Raw genomic sequence first — 22,810 nt, 5'->3', positions numbered from 1 at the left:
GCTCCTTAAGGATAAATGCACACAAACGTAATATTTATTGTACACATCATTACCGGCTGGCGTGATTCCAATCATGTTTTAAATCAATAACGACGCCAACAGCTGACAACAACTACAGTTTTTCTCGGCTTGACGAAACATACATCGCTGGTACCAATAAACAGAAAATCAGTAGGAGTGCGATTTAAACCAATATGAAAGAAAACAGATGTCACCAATTTATCTAAGAACTTCGGACTACTAGGTCTCTAGGACGGGTTTTGAACTTGATTATCTTTTGTTCAAGAAAGAATTTCGATATTTGAATATGTTTCAACAATTTTACTCAATGTAAGGTATAATCTACCCTACTACTAGCATACAAACGGTTCCATGATAAATCAACACAATGACAATTCAACACACTTTTAAAAAGTGAAATAAAAGCATTAGAAACAATGAAATTTTTTTTAAACCTAACCTAATCTAACGTAACCTAAACTACTTAACCCAGTTAATAAAATTGTTGTTTCATCACTTTTCATGATTTTATATAACTTTTTAAAGATGTGATGAATAATCATTTTGATGAGTTATCCGGTCACCCATACAAACACTCCCAAAATCTTTTCAGTGGTACAGAACTTATCCCTTACTTAAAATGTAACCCATTACTTAAAATAATCGTGACTTTAAGCGATAATTCCGCAATGTACTTATGTTCAAGGCACGATATTATAAATGTTTTAACAAGGAATGCTTTCAACACGATGATTAAAAGTTCAATATAACTCATATTACTCATACTCTAACCCCCATACTAATAAACGTGTTCTAAATTTTACACAACTGATTAACAACTATTTACCCAACATTAACCATTTGCCATGATTTGGATCACGAAACACGTCAACACGGTATTTCTTGGGTTCTTCTTTAAATAATAATAAATAAATATTGGACAATTTTTATAGCGCCGCTTTTGTGAGTTATCACCTCAGGGGCGCTATTCTACGGCTTTAGCTATGTTTGGTAACCAGCTGTGTTAAGACACTTACCTACATTTTCTCTTACTCACCCGAAAATTTGTGAAATAAAAATATAAAGTAAATCATTTTATAATAGTGTTATTGTTTATGTTTGTGTAGTGGATAGATAAAAAATATTTAAATTTAACAAAAATTTTGTTTTGTTAGGAAGCTGAAGAATGAAATAAAAAGGAATAATGTCAAATTAAATGTCGAATCTTTAAATTAAGACGGAGTTGAGTATTTTCTCAGTTGTTTTTTAATATCTTGAAAAAAAAACGGAGAAACCATTATTCCTTATAAAAAAGGGTTGAAAAAAATAACAAACCCTTATTATAGCTGGTACCCAAATGTCGTAATATTTTTTTGTACTTAGAAAATTTAAATCAATTTTGGTATATAATTTTTATCGTTTTTGAGAATTTCCAATAATATTGTTAAGCCGAAATTCAGTTTAAATAAGTTTCGAGATGCTAGTTCTCGTTTACATTAAAAACCATTTAATCTTAAAGTATTTAAGCTAATTTAACTGCAGCTAGAATTAAAATATCTTTATCTCCATCTATCTACAGTCTATCTTCGGTCCCTTCAGGACTCTTCCTACACAACTGTTGATTCCTAATTAAAGAAGAGAACACTCCTAACCACTAGAGCGATTGGCGTCATTTATATACATTTATCATATTATTTAATGAATACCTGTCCTCAAAATATTAAAATGGAAACACAAAACTGCTTAAAGAAGTTTAAAGCTAATGAATTCTCCTAGATTAAGGCAATGCACTACGTCGTGTAATATTTTAAATTGAGCCGCTATCAATAACAAACCTTACGTAGATGGGATAAGGTTTAAATTCCCGCTTAACACCATCCGCCTGTTTTGATTTATGCAAGAAAAAAACATGGCCAAAAAGTGTCTTTTATTTTATTTTGTGGATGTTCAGGCATAAATATTTAATTTTTTTTTGATCATTTTATAAATAACTTAATTTGTCACATTATACAATAAAATTATAACCGAAAATGGATTTGTAAGTAGGAGATTTTGAACTTTAAAGCAGTTTTCGTAGGCCTTTACATTATTTTTTTTCTGGGCTTATAAAAAGACTTATCTTAAAAATACTCGATTATTTCAAAGGCCAAGATGTATTTTACTCGCAGTATTTAATTAAAGCATCTGAAACATTTCTAGGCGACCAAATATTTAAACCAAAAATAAATGATTTTGCATTACTACGTATGGCATCACCTTAAACCGTTTATTTCATATTTTTAGGTTCCATAAATTTGGCGCATTATGGAAAACGATCAATGTAAAGATTTTTCAAAATTGGCATAATTTGCCAAAAATCGCTCCAGTGGTATAAAATAAAATAAAAAAAGAAATACTTTTTCCGGCACTCATCTAGTAACGAGAAAGGAATGAGCACTTGTTTGTATCCTTTGTAAAAAAATAACATTTATATCACCAAAGCGTATAATAATGAAAAAGAAAAAGAGAATTATAAATAGAGAACACATGGATGTTTTGACGGTCAAAAGTTATTCGCACACATCAAATTATATCCAAAAGAAGCCTTTGGAAGACTTCATTCCATTAAATCACAGTATTGTCTGCAAACTCTCAAATATGAGTGATGACATTAACATAATGATAATATCAAAAGGTGAGGACGTTTACATTGTTGTAGTAGTTAAAGGTCTCACAGAGCACTAACACCAAGCACCAAGCACCAAACACCAAGCACAAACACAAGCACCTAGCAGCAGAAAGGGCATATTGCGCTTAGCATTTGGCCGGCGTATTCATAAACGAAGAGATGGTATAAGTGATTAGCGCTTAGTGCTCACCTCATTCTTTGTTAACCTTTTCCACTGTGACCTTTCTGGGGAAACGGTAAATAAATGAGTGAAAAATTCAAAGACGAAAAAAATATATACAGGGCGTTGTTCATGTTTATTGTTAAATTCATAATTAATCTTTATGTAAAGTACTGTTGGACAAAAATAATAATATATTGTAAACTACATCAAGCGAATAATTATCATTTTTTACTAATAAAAAATAAAGGAGGTGTAGTTTGAAAACCGACGAAGCTATAATATTTTCAAAATAAGTAATGTTAATCGAATACGAGAGTTGCCACTGTTTTTGACGATAAAAAAATCATAATATTTAAATGTAGACTTTGTAGTTTCAGTCATGAAATATTACGTTAGGTGAAACTTTCAGAAATCCCGATAAACGTATGATTCAATCAATTTTAAATAAGTAATGAATTGTATAAACTATGATGTGGGAATGGTAAGTCCAAGATTTTCAAGCAATTTGCTTGTAGTAATTAAGTAATGAGATTTGTTGCACTCTACACAGTTCTATGATCCATTTTTTTCATATAAAAAACTGAGCAACTAAATCACAAGACTTTAAAAAATCTTTTGTATACAAATCTGTTCAGTTTCAAATATGCGCCGTTTCCAGCATTTTATTATCTTCCCAGGAGTAGTACGTGGAGGCTCTCAAGTAATACGTGGAAGAGGGGACGTGGTTTTGAGAGTCTATGGCCTAGAGCCTTCAAATTCCACATAAACGTGTTATTGAAATGTTTATACGATTGGCTTTCTACGAAATGTTAAGTTTGAAGGGTATTTTATATGCAAATAATAGTAGAGGGACTGATTAATGGTACGAAAACATGTCGGTTGGACCTAAAATTTGATCATTTGGTCGAAAATTTATGTCCAAATAATGCGTAGAGTTGATTAATGGTACAAAATATCGTTGGTAGGTGCCAAAAAGGTTATTTTTGTTGAATTTCGTAGATTTGTGTGAAGGGTACTTTATATTAAAATAACCTAGGTGTTCATTTATGATACGAAAGCTAATTCGAGCGCAACAAATTTAGATCTTTCGATGGAGAATTCATACGTAAGTATAGTGCTTACGTTATAATTAAATTACTAGTCGGTTACCGAGTTATGATCTTCCGTTAGCCAAGTCTTCCAACTTTACTCAAGCAACATTTCCGCTTTTATGATGGGATCAGAAAGAATTCAAACATTTTTAAGTTATTCGAAAACTTATCTTTAGTACGAAAACTCGTTGGTTATCATTAATAATTTCACTGTTTTAGGATTTATAATACGCGTTGGTGCATGGAAATGTAAAAAAATGTTGTATAGTATCTTTTATGTTCGATAAATACTTGGAACAGCAAATTGATTAATTGAACGAAAGTTCGTCGTTTGTTACACAGTGTATGGTTGAAAATAAAGAATAACAGAATTGTTTTAACTTCGTGAAGCTCAAATCATTTGAGCAAAAATTTTTGTTCACATATTTTGAAATTCGATTAAATTATTAATTTGTATCGGAATAAACTTGCGCAAATCAAACCGATTAAAAACAAAACTCCGCTTTTTTTAAATTTAAAAATGTAATTACCTTTATCAGACTGCAAACTACTATTATTGAATTTTTGATGCATTACAAACCGTTGGATAATATATTTACTACGTATTTTTGACGGTCTCCGTGGTCGAGGGATTAAGGCTCTCGACTAGCAAGCTGGAGGTCGCGGGTTCAAATCCAGGCGTGCGCAAGTAAATGTTATTTGATTAATTTATATTATTTCACGTTCCAAAGTGGAAGATACTATCAGTATCGTCCTGGTGTAAGACCACCATTCAGAATTGAAACTTTGATAGAAATGGTTTTGGGCGTGTTTGGTGACCAAATCTGAATAGCCAGGTTTAACCTTTTCTTTCCCATCTCCTTCCCCTCCCCAATACCTTGAAGCCGCACAACATACTTCGAATGGTTTCACATAATTAAAAAAAATTACAAAGAGAAGATTTTAAGTATGTATACGGAAGCCATATTTTGACAGCAATGGATCGAATGATACTTGAAAACCAATAATTCCTTAAAAAACAAAAATATTTAGAAATGTCAGAAAAGACTTCGTATTAAAATTAAATATAAATGTCATTTGGTGAATAAGGACAAAGACATGTATTAATAGAAATATTACAAAAAAACGCGGATCCACGATACAGTGCAAAACGGCAGTGTTAAGATATTAGAAAAAGAAAAGTTGCATTCGTTTAATTCACAACTATTTAAAAAAATTGAATGCGCCATTAGTGTAATCGTGTAAGATTTGAATATCCTTGAAAGTATCTTACCAGAAAATTTGTACAAGCTTTATGCCATTTGATTCTATGACAGATTGGTCGCATAGAGAAATGATATTTATTTTTCGTGATGTTGCGGTTAAGTGAAAAAGTTTTGTCGACATAGAATGAAACAACAGCAAAAGACCATTAATCACGGCAGGAATGTATCACTTTTTGGATTCAGACTAACCCTCTACTTTACAACCAAGTTGAGCCACGATCTGAACTTTTTTCTGATCACTGGTACTTAAAATCTTAGTACCTACGTAAAGTCGGAGAATTTGACGCTAGATCATTTTACAAGGACTTGATATCTCCAAAGACAGCGATAGAAAAAAATCTAGATTTGACTGCCCGGATTCACCTGCAGAAGCAAATTGAATGTGCAAACTGAAAAAGTTGCGTGGACTTCCAGAACTTTCACATACATTTTACATCTGTGCTAATCTTTTTTAGCTTAGTACTGTAGCTCTACAGCTTTGTAAGGTTCACCAAATTTTATAATTGGTTAAATCATATTTGACGGCCGGCATAGTCCAGTGGTAACGCATTGGACTGCCATTCCGAAGGTCGCAGGTTCGAACCCGGCGTGCGCAAATAAATTTTATTTGATTAATTTGTGTTATTTCACAATTAATTAATTAAAATAATATATAGTATATTTGCGGCACGTTCCAGAGTGGAAGATACTACCAGTATCGCCCTGGTGTAAGACCACCATTCAGAATCGAAACGTTGCTCCAAATGGCTTTAGCCGTGTTTAGTGACTAGATCTGAATAGCCAGGTACTTCCCCACCTTCCTCTTTCCCTTCCCCACTTACCTCCAGCCTCACAACATCCCCCAATTGGGGATGCCATAACCATAATTAGGTATTCACTATAAAAAAAAAAAAAGTCAAACATAATTTATTTTTTTAGAAAGACAAATTAACTAACTAACTAGGGTTATAAATAACCTGACAATATTTAAAAATCTCCTGCTACCAGCACATTAAGCGGAAAATGTTGCTTGTGTCAAGATAGAGGACTTAGCCAGCGGAAAAATTGAACTCACGACGCCTAGGAGGGACCCAAATGCTATGCAAATATTATTATATTTTTGCGGTGTGCCTAACCAAATCCGAAACACACAAAGATAAGTGCGTAACTTACAACGATCTGATGGTGTTGTATCAAAGAATACACTTTATAATCCAGGTTCTGGCAGTTTTATTCGAAAATTTTGCCAAAGGTTACATTTTCAAACTAAAAAATAATTAAGGTGCTGAATTAAATACAGTACGTTCTCATCAAACAATTCAAACACATAATGCTACGTAATGAATAGTTCATTCTGGACCAAAGAGAGAGGGCAAAAACAGTTACTGAACATGCCTAAATTTAATACAACTTTTGCCCAAAGAAGCTGAGATCTTCACAATACCATCACTTATTAGGAAACTGGAAAAGGAAAAAGAAAATGAATTCGAGCTATTCCCCTGTAAAACCTGTCTAAAAAATCTTTTAAAAGATATATTAAAACTAATACTAAAGGACCACACGACATAATTTGAAGCAACTTGACAATTAGAACCGTTGTCGTCTCGGCAAAGGATGTAGCAAATATGGAATCATTTCAATAACATTTCTACAACCTATGTGTCATTTCAATGACACATAGGTTGTAATAAATACATAACCTAGATATCTTTTTTTGGATAGTAAAATAAATTAAACATGATTAAAATATCTTTTATTTTTTGGTGGTATTTCCTCTAATTTTCATTCAATACAATTAGAGCAGTTACTAGTTACTAATTATTTATTGATTTCATGATTTTGTCTTTTGCGGAAAGCTTTTTTCTGCATACACACCATCCCACTTCACATTCACCATCCAATTTAAACATTAAACAAAAAACGTCCGGAAAAATACTTTAGTAACAGGTAAGTTTGTACAAAGGATCTTTGAAAGAGATACTGATCGTCTTTTTTATATGTGATTAGTAAATAAAAAAAAAACATAAAAACAATTTTATTTTTTTTCCATATATCCCATTTTTCACAAGTCTACTATGATTGCAAATTCACCGCCGTAAAAAGGCTCAGTGTTTCCGGGCATACAAACATAAAACCCTCGTAAAATACGTTTTTCATGAAAAGGACAATAGTGGTAATAAGCCGCATTAGGATGCTATCGCAGGAAGGTTTCCGCAGCACTGAACGTCCCAGTTATAGTACAGCCAGAGTTTTCGCACGACGAAAAAGTGAACTTTCACAGGGGGAAGGACGATTTCACTCTCAATCTTTCCCAACCTTTGTAATGTCATAAAAATGTATTCGGTTCTTCTCTTTGTCACGGATTTCAAAGATAGCAGACAAGGATGCCGGATTTCAGAATGCGACTTTTGAGAATGATAACATAGGGTTTTTATTTATGTATTTTTATTATTTATGTTTATATATTAATAAACCAGTTACACAAACTGACCAAAAATCTTTCAATATTTACGATTGACTCCCAACGTTTTGGGAATTTTTAGACGAAGAAGTCATCAAGAGATCATGTGGCTTACCACATAATCAAAGAGATTATGTGGCTTACCTTTGAATGCAAAATTCTCAAATATACCCTTGCCCAATAAAGTAACCAAATAAGAAGTTCTTCATCGATGACAACAATTATTGTAAAATCGTACTACCTAATAAAATAATAATAATAAAAAGAAGTAAACTTCAATCACTTGGTCATATACGAATAACACAAGATTTGGTAGGTAGTCAATTGATATTACAGGGGCAGGTTAATGGAAGAATAGAAGACAAGGCAGAGAAAGACGGCACTCCTCGTGGCTCTAGAATAGGCCACTTGCGTGCATTTTATAATAACATCGTTTTTTATCTTTCTGCTAAGATTTCCAAAACGTTTGTTTAAACCATAGACATATGAATATTAGTAGACCTGCCCTAAGTTATTAAGAGCGTATTATTCCCCACTCCCCATACCGGTTCCATTGGAGCCGGCTGTGCTCGCTTATGGCCTCCCGTGAATTTAGAAAACGTGACGTCAACATTCTTGTGCGAACTATGGTCGAGGCATCATCGGTTCATTTTAGGAAATAACACGGCAAAATGGTGGCTTGTGCTATGAAAACTTGTAAAAATAGATGTGAAAAAGAGAATAAACCCAATTGTCGTATTACATTCCATATATAAGCATTATTTTACTTTATTTTAAGCTTATTCACATCGTATAATATGGATCAGTTTTAGAAACATATACTATCACGCGATGGACGCGAAACACAAAGCCGTGCACAAGAATCAGGGATGTGCCTTCGCCTTTTGCGCTTTGATAAAATACATAATAGTATCATTTGGAGCTCCGTCGTATTAATAAAGGATAATAAACCAATCATTTTTAAATTTATTCCACTTTAATGGCGTTATTACTAATCGAGTTTTGAATTTTACACAACTCATAAACAACACTTAATATAGGATAATTGGTTGGTTATCAATTGTGAAAAATTGGTATGTTTGGAAGTAAAATGTAGATACTGTGAGCATGTTTGGAATGAAAAATGTATGTGTCATTTTCAAAATTAAAAATATTATATTTTTCCATCGCACGTCACCACCGATCATATATTATCTTTGGATTATACTATCACACGTCGCAACAGACCACGTGTTAGGTACGCGCTTGTTTCGTATTTACGGTACTGCTGGAACGAGAAGGAGTGCATATCACGTAATGCGCTAGGTTATACCGAGTGGCGATGTGTGATAGAAAAACATATTATTGTTTTCAATTGAAAAAGTGTCATCGGACGGCAAAATGATGTCCAAATTTTTACTCCAAATACTCTTAGGAATCGCTGGTAAAAGCTGTGTATATATAATTTCATTTGTTTTTTTAGTTGTTTTACATTTCTATTATCTTCTTAAAAGTGAAATGTTATATATTTTCTTAAAGATTTCATTATTTTATTATTAATAGGAACAGAGCGGTTGTGACAACCTTCCAACATTGGTCGAATGTAGCAATTCTCAAGTGTGCTCATGGTTGGTTACTGGGAAGTAAATTATGAACATTTATAAAAGTGTCTTAACTAAATACGTAAACAATATATTCGACTCTGAAAATAGAAGAAATTTATTTTGCCGAATGACTGGACTTCGCAAATTTGTTCATAACGTGGCGAGTAATTTGCGCTCCCATATAAAAATGTCTATTCATTCAAAAGCAGATTTTACTTTTAAGAACTAAATGGTGATATTATAATGCGAGATGCCTATTTACTGTCAGATTGATTTATTGACGAATCACAGTCAGCTTTCTTCTCTGCGTCCCGCAACTCATGGTTTAACCCCTCGCCTTTAACTTCTCGTCTATTAATATTCATATGTCTGTGGTTTAAACTGTTTTTTGCTCCCCGCCAATAACAGAGCTAGGACCCAACCTATAGCTTGAGTCTGTGCCTTATTGTACGAATCAGCAATGTGCGTTAGCCTTCTAACGAGAATAATTCTAACGTGAGAATTCGATGAGCATAGACCGCTTTTTAAATAATCTATATTATGTTTTGAAAATTCTTTCCGTCAGGGCTTATGTCACCTTTGGGGATGCTGTGTGGAGTGTTTTTTTAAGCAGTAGAAGTTTTGTGAAGGAAACATATATTATATATGAGAAGTGGGCAGGAATCTAGGAATCAGTGTGTCCAGGGGAGACGTATAAATATCTCTCTCCCAAGGCGATGGGTCGAAAGACCAGTTGGAGAGGTCAAAGGGTCTCCCCAAAATAGCCTCTCCCAATCTGGCACCCACGCAGGTGGTGAACTTACCTCACCCGATGAACCTGCGCACCCCTGCTAAACCACTAAATGTACCGAACAACTTGGGGTGATCTGTTTTCGGAGCGGCGGTACCCAAATCGGCCTCCCAGTGGCCTATTAACGTGACTGGCACAAATGCAGTTCCGCAGAATTGTTTCTAGCTGCCGCCTGCAGGGTAAAGATTACACTGTTGCCCAACGTAATGAGCGTGCATGAAGAATGTTAGAACAAGTTTGATATCACTATATACTTCAGTATTTTTTTCTCTCTATTCGGAGTTTCTCCCCTCTTCTGAAATTGAGATTTCTTCATACAAATTCTTGTTGAATTGATTTCAAACCAATTATAAAAGCATATTCACAATGGGACTGCCTTGTGATAGGAGGAGGAAGATGGCGAAGGAGGTAAAAATAAGTTTCCTTGTAGCGTCACTGTTTCCTGATTCCGGCTAAGGAATTGTCCTTAATCTTAAAATTACTGACGACTTTTATGTTAACTTCGATTCCAGTTCTTTCAGATGACAGCAGAAGTATCTTTAATTTTATAATTATTAACGACTTTTACGTTAACTGCGACTCCAGTCCAGATAGAGAAAACGTCGTTAAGGACAATTCCTTATTCTTAAGTAACACCGAAATCGCCTGTCAGAAGAAGAAGATAAGGTGGATGTGTTCACGACTGGATATATAGCAGATCACTAACATTGAAAACCTTTTGGAACCAATTTAATGAGATGTTTATCAAAAAGCGTTAGTTACCTGTTCGTTGGCTTGCATGGTGATGAACTCCCACTTGGCCTGCAAGTTACGACGCAACCCGGCCAGCGCCTCGGCCTCGTATTCCTCGAGCACGTGGCGCTGGCGGTTGCGCTTGCTCCGCTTGCACAGGTACACGGCATACTCCACGTTGTCGGGGTGCGTGGGCGGCGGGGAGGCCGCCCCGCCCGCCGCGCCGCCCGCCGCCCCGCCCGCCGCGCCGCCCGCCGCTCCGCCGCGATTCTGCCACGGCCAGTAGTACGGCGACTGCAAACCAATGGGATATAAACATATAATAAAGAAAAAGTGTGGAAGTGTATCGAGATCCAAATGTATAGCCTTAAAACTCTAATAAAAAAAACTGTGTTTACGAAATTCAAATGGTATGGAGATCTACGATCTCAGGCGTGTGTAATTGAAACAGCGCTGGGCTAGTGGGTTAAATGGAATATTTGTTTTCATTCAAATTTGCACGGAAGGCTATATCACGTGACGGCAAAACGGCGTATAATTTTTTTACTCTAAGTACGCTCAGGAAACGATGGTTTCTTTCGGTAGCATGATAACTGATACATCCTGCATATTACACACTAAATCCTGCGTATTAGACGGTATTTTGAATTTCAAAAGAGCGTTCCAAAACAAATTTTTCGAAGGTCCGGAAATTTAATTACAAAAGCGTACGTCGCTCTCCCGGAAGTCCATCACAAGAATTTATACTATGTAGAACTCGTGTCGCGTGAAATTTCACATAAATATATTAGAGTTTTATGTGTTCCTTTACAGAAAATATTTACTTGTATTTTCCAATGGTGCTATTATGTGAACTGATATGACCGATAGCCCAGTGGGCAGGACGCTCAGTTGGCAGTTGGACGGATCGAGTTATTGTTTATGTCACCGCAGATGTTGACTTACACTCTGTTCAGATCACTTTATAGTTTTAATTACCTGGAACCTGTAGAGCGAAGAGTCGTCCTTGATTACGAGGGTCTTGCTATCATTGACAGGGAAGAAGTAGCCGTATTGACAGAGCTGGTTACCAAGGTTGAGCGCCTCTGGAGTCAAAAAAACAACAAACTTGAAATTAGTTACTAAATATCTCAGATCACAAGGTCGGGACACTTGACTTTTTTTTTTTTAATTTATTCACATTTAAACCCGCTAAACTACTTATGTAGTTTGTCAGCATTAAATATTAAATTAACTAAAATGTTTTAGTTAATTTAATATTTTTTGACTTTCTCATACAAGTTAAGAGGCTGATTTGATTTTGTGTCCCAGCCTTGTGAACTAGGAGGTTTTGGTGCAAGGTGATGGGTCGATAGAGTCCTGTTAGAGAGTTCAAAGTGTCTTCCTCAACCAGTGTCTCCAAAGTGACTTTTGCTTATGCAAAATTAATTTTATATTGAAAATTTAGCGTTGTAAACATTAAAAAATAATATTTACGTTAAGAGTCGATAGTTTAACCATTCATAAAATTTAAATAGATAAAAGTTGAAGGGCCTCATGTTGGGCGCCAAATAAATTATTGAATGTCCAAATAAATGTAACGATGAAGAAAAAACATTCCGCAATTTAAATTTAATTTACTAGAGTCGATTGCTAAACGTTTAATTTTTATTAATCATAGCTGCTAAAAAGCACCACGTTGGGCGCCAAATAATTTGATGGCTAATCATTTATTGATAATACAAATAAATTTATCATCGAAAATTTACCTGACTCCTCGATGCCATACCGCTCCATTAACCACTCGATGAGATCGTAGCCTGAAACAAATTAATTACATTAAAAACGCGAACAAAACAGTCAAATTGAGGTTGAAAAGGGAATTTTGGCATGAATTATTGAAAAAAGCAAGAAGGTTTTGATAATATTTTCAATTATGTATAGTAAAATGGACTTGATGTGCTTATTTTTGCGTTCTTTCCTTAAAAATGTATATTTATGGTTATCATAAAGTCTTAATATGAGATAATGGATTTCAGTGGTCTGGTGTATATTTGATGTGATGTCTGTAAGCACTGGCTTATTCGAAAATATTATGCTTTAGTCATACTAGATATATCTGTAGGGAGTTGATATGACGGTTGTATGAATATTGTTGAACATTTGATTGTGAAAAAAATGTGTAAAAAAACAATACAAGAACAAGTTCTGAAAGTGATAAATAAATAAAGATTCAATTATTGAAGACAATATTAGCGATTCCTAAACAAAAATCTGAAACAGAAAAATCAGAAATAGATACAGTCACATCTAGGACTCGAACCCAGGACCCTTGCCTTGCCGGGGCACCGCTCTACCAACTGAGCTAATGGGACCCTATCTCCTTCGGTCATATTTAACTGTATCATACTTCGAATAAGAACTGCCGACATTGTCTTCATTTTTCTCACCGTACATTTTTATTGGCAACTATCTTTATGTATGATCGCAAGATTCAACCCGATCTAAATGCAATCTAGACAGCATCTTAAGATAAAAATATATTATTTTAATTTTAATGTGCGACATCTATTGACTTTTTTACAAGTCGAGGATGAATATTTATTTTTTTGGAATAACCTAGTGAGTAAAACCTCAAACTGTAATATTAAATTATTGAAGACAGTATTAGCGATTCCCAAACAAAAATCTGAAACAGAAAAATCAGAAAAAGATACGGTCACATCTAGGACTCACACCCAGGACCTTTGCCTCGCCGGGGCACCGCTCTACCTGGGTTCGAGTCACACTAAGTTAAAAAAAAAAATCGTTGTTTAGCACGTAATAATGACCCTGCCCCGAATATATCCACAGTTGGATTGCCCGGTGGTCTAGTCGACATTTTTACATTCACTGCATGCAATAAAGTCCAAAGCAAGGAAATAAAGACTCCTCTTTTAGAATCTTCTTTTTTAAAACATTAGGCAATAAAGAATCTCTATTGATACTACGCAGCCACAGATACTCTTCAAATTGGTGATACTATGCAGCCACAGATACTCTTCAAATTGGTGATACTATGCAGCCACAGATACTCTTCAAATTGGTGATACTATGCAGCCACAGATACTCTTCAAATTAGTGATACTATGCAGCCACAGATACTCTTCAAATTGGTGATACTATGCAGCCACAGATACTCTTCAAATTAGTGATACTATGCAGCCACAGATACTCTTCAAATTGGTGATACTATGCAGCCACAGATACTCTTCAAATTGATGATACTATGCAGCCACAGATACTCTTCAAATTGGTGATACTATGCAGCCACAGATACTCTTCAAATTGGTGATACTTTGCAGCCACAGATACTCTTCAAATTGGTGATACTATGCAGCCACAGATACTCTTCAAATTAGTGATACTATACAGCGACAGATACTCTTCAAGACGGTAATACTATGCAGCCACAGATATTCTTCAAGAATTTAAATAATATATAATATCCCCAGCGTGTATCTATCTATCAATATCAATAAAAATGTTAGTTTTTTCAAAATCTTTAACCCTCCAAAGGTTCTTAATCGATTGTTTTGAATTTTTGACACGAAGTTGCATTCAAATACGTGTGTTTTTTTATATACCTACATTATACAGATGTCACCTGAGACAAATAAAATTAAAAAAAAAAAAAAAACAGCGCCATCTGTGGACGAACATGTTTTTTGATAAACAGCGCCATCTATTGGACGTAAAAGCAACACGCGCTATTGTTTCATTTACTTCATAGACAGACTGAGCCACAGAATCGCATGGCGAGGAACAGTTAGTTAATTGTAATATGGAACCGAAATGTTTCTCAAACATAACAATTTTAATAATTCGTACTTTGTTTACACTAACCATTGTGCTTAAATATAAATAAAATTTGCTGGTATGTTTTACTAAATTTATTTAAATAAATTGTTAGTCTTAAGATAAGAATCTATTCTAAGATCTCTAAATAATATAAAATAAAGTGGCTATCCGCGTCTGTCTGTTTGTGCGCTTAGTTCTTCTAAAATACGCACCGGATTTTGATAGGGTTTTCATTAAAATTTAGAAAATTTCTTCTGAAAGGCTTACATATATAATGCGTGCATACTATATTTGTAGAAAGTAGAGAAAAGACGATGTTTTATTATAAAGTCATAAAAATATATTATCGGGAACTACATTTTTAACGCTGTCTAAACCTTATGAGATAAATCAAAATAATGGAGTACGGAGTTGTATATCTTAAAAATGCCTACAGAAAGGTCTGCAATCGTATATGTTTATTTCCTAAGGATAACTCCTAGCAACACCGGGTACACGTCAGCTAGTATTAATATATAAAAATCACTGTGACGAACACTCGCTAATCTCCGAAACCGCCCAACCAATTTCAATGAAATTTTGTGAATGTGTACGTCGAGATCTAAAAATTCTTTCAATGATTTTTTTCTTTTTATGTTTTAACATCCAAAAATACATATAACCACAAATTTTAACTTTCCTATATACATAGAAGGCGGTCTCTGGCAGGACAACGTCTGCCCAGGCCCACTGGTATATACGAGTATATAAAAAAAATGAGTGTACGACGTTTCACGTTTCATGGCACGCAAAGATATTAGAAGAACGAGCTGTGCTATGAGCAGTTCATACTGTGTGGAATTGTTTTGCCCAGTGTCGCCGGTTTTGTTCACCAATACTACTGCACACCTTCGCTTACGCTAAGGTATCCGCACTAATACATAGAACAGATTTCTGTGCGTACACGTCCCGACAGTATTCAAAGTACCCTAATTAGGTAGTACTCCGCCTACGGTCCGGCGGCCAACATAGCATATCTCGTTCTTCTAATATCTTTGATGGCACGGCAGGGTGAAACAAATACTTAGGGTTTTTTTTCCATTATTTCTGGCTTTCACCCTTCAAGGGTGTTCTTGGCCACCATTTAAAATTATTCAGAAATGATAGGTGAATTTAAATATTAATTTTATTTAAAAAGGAAAATTTCAAAATTATAATTAAAATTGGTGTCGAGTTCAGACTTAGAAGACATGAGATGTTGAATGGAGGGGAGGCAATTTTAGATAAGGCTTGATAGAAGAGAGGATATTTGTTTAGAGAGGGACAACCAAATAATATGTGATCTAAAGTTCCCACTTCTAGACGGCAGATCTGGGGAGTCAACGACGTGAATTTTAAAAAGATGGGAAGGAACGGAACAATGTCCGATCCTTAGGATTCGTTCGGTAAAATTTTTATGTTTGGTCAAAACTTCACACCAAAATATTCATGTCTCCGAGCGACGCCGGGTACATGTAAACTAGTTTTTTTTTAATAAAATAAGGTTACCGAGGATTTCGTTCGAAATTTTTTTCTAATTTTTTCGAGAAATAAAAAAAAAAGAAAATTAAATCTAATGCTAACAACAAACAAATTACATTAATTCGGATAAAAATATCATTTGTGTTTGTACTTTTTCTTTGTAAAACAAGAAAGCTATTATTTGTGGTATTCAATATGAAGGCATGTAGTTCCCCCATTACCCATTCCTTAACTGCCAAAAGCCCAAGCTAGAAAAATAAATGTAGGTCTAACGTCGAGAGGATCATCAATCAACGTTTCCTGGACCACGGGGTAAAGATAATACAGCCTTAACTAAAACCACCCATGAAACACCGAACTAAATATTAAACAGGGAATTGATGGCCGAAATAATTATTTTACAAGTGGAGGAAGAGGTTATATATATATATAGATGAAATCCAATCATTTGTACACTTATACAGGATGTTAAAGGACGTACCTGATAAACTTAAACCATTTTCCTCACAATATTATGTAAAAAAAATATTGGTAAAATTTTGGTCTCCCGTGACAATTATTGGTGGTTTTTTTTTTTTTCAAATAAAAAAACCCCACCCCGAGTCTAACTGTCCAATACCTTAATTTGTTTTAAATGTTAGGTAAATAAATAAAATCATTAAAAAAATTTAACTCACCGAGACCAGAGACCAAAATACATACTACATTTTTTTTCTCCATATAATTCTAATTTCTCTTAATTCTAATTTCTCTTAATTTTTCTCCATATATTCTAATTTCTATCTTCTACTTTTTATTACAATTTTTCCAAAATTTTAGCTTCATCTATAGTTACTAATTTCATATGTTTACACTAGATTTCATATTTCATACAAATTAATTACACTCAATTGGTCACCATGAAACAGGCAGCCGCCTAGTATGGTGATTCATTATATCTACTTTATGTAAATTTCATAATAATGTAACATGTATTAAATAAATAAAAAAAAAAATAAATAAATAAATAAATAAGCTCAGGAATCATTGTTTGAAGTCAGGTGCGTCTCTTAGCACCCTGTATTATATAGACATCATGTTGTACATTTGATGAATGATAAATGATGAATGAGGAATGAGCAATGTGGAACGAAGAGCGAGGAATGAGACATGAGGATTGGGGAATGAGGAATGATGTACGAGGAATGAGAAATTAGGAATGAGGAATAAAGAGCGTGGAATGAGACATGAGGATTAGAGAATGAGGAATGATGTACTCGGAATGAGAAATTAGGAATGAGGAATCAAGAGCGAGGAATGTGACATGAGAATTGGGGAATGAGGAATGATGTACGAGCAATGATAAATTAAGAATGAAGAATGAGACATGAGGATTGGGGAATGTGGAATGATGTACGAGGAATGAGGAATTAGGAATGAGGAATGTGGAATGCGGAATGAGGAATGAGGGTTGGTTAACTCACCCATGAAAGCGGCTGGCACGTGCGTGAGGAAGACCTTTTGGCTGCCCACAGGCACGCCCGCCTCCGGGTCCTGCATCTCCCGGACCAGCGCCTCCATCTGCAATAATCAAACAAACAACACTGTTAATAATCACATTTTTAAATTGTCATCGTCTTATTATTAAATTTATCAAAAATACCCTTAAGTCGAAAATGCACTTCTAATAATATTATTAACTTTTCATTATTAATTACAACAGTTTAAGAGTCATTTTGGGCGAGCTCATTATTTTGATCAAAACATACATTTATTTTATTTTTTTTATTTTTTTATATATACAATAATATTATTATTGGGTTTATAAAAACAGTTTATTTTTAAACAAGTTCTGCTGTGTAATTATTATTACGCGTGACAGCTTTTTCGCCCTCTAAAGGCATTATCAAACTGTGGGTAGCCCACTTACAGACGATACATTTATATTATTTCTAGGTAGGTATTTTAATTTCAATTACTGATTTCTTAATTGATTTCTGTGTGAAAATGTTAGAAATTATTGATGGTTATTACCCTAGTAAAGTTTCCCCAATTAGTGTAATGTTTAAATTTGACTGAATGTCTTAATGTTAGTTATTCCCAAACGATGACTCATAGGGTTAATTTAAATAGTATAATTAAGTACTTCAATGTGCACTCGTATTTGCACTAGGTTTGAAGATATCTAGTAGGGGTGAACGAATTATATTGGTTTGTTCATTAATTAGAATAGCTTTTGGATTATTAATTTTTGTTAATTTCTAACTGCTCTAAAAGATTAAGTTTACGGCCTTTATTTTGTACGTGTAACGGAGTTGGTTTATTATTATCATTAAGTGAGTGATTTTCATCTAGGAGATGTTTGGCAAATTGAGATTGTATTTTATTATTATTTTTAAAAGATCTTATATGTTCTTTGAACCTAGTGTTAAAGGACCGACCCGTTTGTCCAACATAAACAGCGTTGCATTCGTCACACTGGAGTTTATAAATGCCACTATTTTGTAATTTGAGTACCTTACTTTTTGAGTTTTTAAGAGATGATCCTAAGTTGTTTTTTGTGCGGAAGGCAATATCTAAGCCACATTTTTTGAGGACTTTGGCAATTTTATTAGATGTCTGTCCGATGAATTCTTAACACCCGAATTTATTATTCGTCTTATTATTAGTCGTTGGGTAAATTAATTTAAGGTTATTTTTGTGTTTATTATTATTAATTATTTTTTCGATGTCTCTACCCTTGAAGCCATTATTTTTAGCAATAGTTAGGATTGTATTTTTTTCCTTCTCGTATGCTTTCTTGTCGAGTGGGATGTTAGTAAGCCTATGCACCATTGAGTGGTAGGCAGATAATTTATGTGACCATGGATGTAAAGATTTATAATTAATGGTCGTATCTGTAAACGTAGGCTTACGGAAAATTTCGAACGTATGTTTATTATTTTCTCTACCGATTGTTAGGTCTAAAAAATTAATTTTCTTATTACACTCTCTTTCAACCGTAAAGCAGATTTTACGGTTGATGGAGTTAGCAAATGTGACAAAAAGATCTAATTGTCTGTTGGTGCCTTTCCAACAGACCAAAATGTCGTCAACATAACGAACATAGTAAATGATGTGTTTGCTAAAGATTGAATTTAAAATTTGTTTTTCAATGTAATCCATGAATATTTCTGCAAGAAGTGGACTGAGGGGCGATCCCAATGGTCATCCGTCGTTTTGTTGATAGAATTTATTGTTAAACTCAAAGTAGTTGGTTTCCACACAAATTTTAAATAGATCGAATAAGTCTTTTTTAGTAACTGGGTTAATATTAGATTCGTCTAAAATATCTGCAATGATTTTAAGGCATTCTTGAATAGGTATATTGCTAAAGAGGCTTACTACGTCTAAAGATATGAACTGGCAATTGTGCGGTAGATTTATGTTTTTTTTATTTTATTTACAAGTTCGAGAGAATTTAAAACCTAGTGCAAATACGAGTGCACATTGAAGTACTTAATTATACTATTTAAATTAACCCTATGAGTCATCGTTTGGGAATAACTAACATTAAGACATTCAGTCAAATTTAAACATTACACTAATTGGGGAAACTTTACTAGGGTAATAACCATCAATAATTTCTAACATTTTTACACAGAAATCAATTAAGAAATCAGTAATTGAAATTAAAATACCTACCTAGAAATAATATAAATGTATCGTCTGTAAGTGGGCTACCCACAGTTTGATAATGCCTTTAGAGGGCGAAACAGCTGTCACGCGTAATAATAATTACACAGCAGAACTTGTTTAAAAATAAACTGTTTTTATAAACCCAATAATAATATTATTGTATATATAAAAAAAAAATAAAAAAATAAAATGGAGTTCTACAAATTAAACTTAATAACAATAAATACATACATTTATTTATTATTGCTTCTCATAAATAATAACTATAAATGATAACTTTTCATAGAAGAATCAACCTCTTTAGAAGTAATAAAAAGCCTGTATCGAGGTTAACAATTTGAGTAAAGCAACGTACATTAATCCCTATTTTCATAAACATATCACAAGGAGAATGAAAACATGAGTGGCCAGATGGGTATCTTATTATTTAAGGAAAGACAAGAATGAAAAAATACTGACTGAGGATGATAAATACTTGACTGTAAATATACTCATTTATCATTCCCATAGGAGTTCATTTGACGAGGGAAGTGGAGTCTAGATTGTTGAATGTCCCCCGTGTAAAAGCATTCCTTGCAGACCCTAACCTGAGCTGAATAATTAGATTCTCATGATTCTACCACTGACAATGCCAAAGCCGGCACTAGCTCTCTACGTGATTCTCAACTCTGGCGCATAACGTGGGGAGCTCCAAACTCAACACTGGCGCCCTACGTAATTCTCAACAATGTGTAAACAACTTGTACACAAACCATAAGTACCATTTATTATTTAGATCACGAGATGTAGATATTAGATACCTGCCATGTTTATTAGTCAAATTGAAATTTCAAATAGAAATATTTCCTCCATTCTATTCTCCATTCCATTTCCTTCAAGGATATACTACTTATGGAAGGTGTAGTTATCTTTAACAGATCCTGTTATGTAATGCAATATGAATTGTTCTTGTATTTTCAGATATTTATTTTTGTTCTTTTCAATACATGCTTTTCTGTTTACTGAAGAAGCTATGATAATAAACACTTGATAAATAAATAAAATGCTAGATAAAAATTTGTAACTTAGTATCCGTCCATTATCTTCTCTGATCTTCGTAATATAGTATCCTTCTCTTATCTTGTATCTCCTCCAATCTTTTTAATATAACATCAGTCTCTTGACTTGTATCTCTTGTAATCTTTGTAATATAGTATCCGTCCCTAGTACCCGTCTCCTCTAATATAATCTTTTCTAGCTGCATAATGACAAATCAATTTATCTCCAAAGGGGTCTCTCAGACGCCCTAAAGCCTTAGAAGATACAAAGTAGCAAATAACTAATAACCTCATTAAGATAAATATGAAAGGATTCAAGTGAAGGTGAAGCAGGAATTTTAGGAGACAGCGGTAGTTAAGAAAATTTAAGGAACAATTTCATAGCCTTCTGTGTTTAAGAATTGTATCGGTGTTAGTCCACGTGAAACGCTGCTGTGGATGAATCAAGTTCGGCTAAAGATGGCCTTTATCCGAATTTATGAAAGTTTTATTGTCCTCGAAAGAGTTGTTATTCTGTCGCAAATCTTAAAACTGAATTAGACACAGCATCGCATAACGAGGGACAAATTAAAAGTCCACTTCAACATTTTAACAAGGAAGAAAAACATAATTATGGACGAAAAAGTTCGATTGTATTTTGCAACACGTTAATCTTGGAATGATTGGAAGTTTTCATCAATATAACGGACACTGGGTGAAGTAGTGAATCTGGCATTGATTTAATATTGGAATGATTGGAAGTTTTCATCCATGTATAACGGACACTGGGTGAAGTAGTGAATCTGGAATTGATTTAATGTTGGAATGATTGGAAGTTTTCATCAATGTAACGGACACTGGGTGAAGTAGTGAATCTGGCATTATTTAATATTGGAATGATTGGAAGTTTTCATCAATATAACGGACACTGGGTGAAGTAGTGCATCTGGCATTGATTTGATAGTAAAAACCATGATCACGAACATCATGATCTTAATGTTATTGATTTACATCACGATCAAGTCATGACTTGCATCGTTTTGAGATTTTTCAATTGTAGAAAAAATCACTATATAAATTTCTTTAAAAATACTCTATAGGCCAATGTTAATGTCAATAAAATTTATCTGCAACTAAAACTCACCACGTTTTATACTTACAGATGTTTTCACTTACGTGAGAAAAATAGTTTTAAAATTACAAATACCTGTATATTACGAACTATTATAATGTTAAAATGAACGCATTATATGTTTTACCAAGTTCGGTTTTCTTGGCGGGGCTGTAAGTTCTTATTATAAAACCATTCTATAAATACGTGATAAATTCACTAGTTCAATTTAAGAAGAAAAACAGAATGAAAAATGCAGCGGCAAAAATTTCAGCTGACATTAAAATAAATGGTCCTCCATAAATTTTCTTCGACGCTGTCTATGTTAATTTCCCCAGCGGTAGAGACGATCCGGTTTTATCTATGATAAACTGGGAACGAAATCTATTTAAATTCTGGAAAATTCCACGGTTTGGAAAAAAATGAGTTTCTTTTCTGATAAACCCTTCAACAAGAAAATTTACAATGGTTTTCAACCTGCCTCGAGTATTTAGTCTTTCAAATATACGTACCAAAAATAATATTAGGTTTATTATTCCCTACAGAGGTGACAGTTTTGAAGTTTTTTTTAGTTTATTATTTCTCCAAATCAAACAATTTCCGCAAGTAATGATGGGGGTAGATTTTCAAATATTATCAGGTTATTCGTAGTCCAAGAATATTTGTTTTCTTAATAAAAGGTAAAAAAATTAAATTCCCATAGTAAAACACTTAGCAAAATTGTTTTTAAAACCAAATACCTTAGATCAGAGACAATACCTTCAACTGCTGTTTCCCATACATTGATCAATACACAGATTATTAAGCGCCAAACAATGCTTGTAAGTACCACATAAATTCAATTATTTACCGTTATTTTATTTTTATTTATTTTATTTTATTAATACAAGACTTAGAGGGTACATATGGTTTTTGTGATATTTCACCCTCCATGCTAGGGATGAGCCATTGTAATGGCGGGTGAATTTTACAGTT

General features: G+C 33.8%; 1 protein-coding gene across 1 annotated transcript in view; it reads right to left on the bottom strand.

Moving 5' to 3' along the window:
• The window catches only part of LOC149421553 (uncharacterized), a 519,511-nt gene that overhangs the window by 95,522 nt on the left and 401,179 nt on the right, over positions 1-22,810 (bottom strand). The window contains exons 3-6 of the mRNA XM_089634868.1: positions 17,515-17,611; positions 12,481-12,531; positions 11,711-11,817; positions 10,763-11,026 (exon numbers count right to left, since the gene is read on the bottom strand). Of these exons, the coding sequence (XP_089490994.1) occupies positions 10,763-11,026; positions 11,711-11,817; positions 12,481-12,531; positions 17,515-17,611 (519 nt within the window). The remainder of the gene's footprint in view (positions 1-10,762; positions 11,027-11,710; positions 11,818-12,480; positions 12,532-17,514; positions 17,612-22,810) is intronic.

Source organism: Hesperophylax consimilis, chromosome 8 (genome assembly GCF_061612785.1).
Source record: "Hesperophylax consimilis isolate HC1 chromosome 8, BYU_Hcon_1.0, whole genome shotgun sequence".
NCBI classification, from domain to species: domain Eukaryota; kingdom Metazoa; phylum Arthropoda; class Insecta; order Trichoptera; family Limnephilidae; genus Hesperophylax; species Hesperophylax consimilis.
The sequence above is the reverse complement of the archived record's forward strand: the minus strand, read 5'-3'. Positions and strand labels throughout refer to the sequence as shown.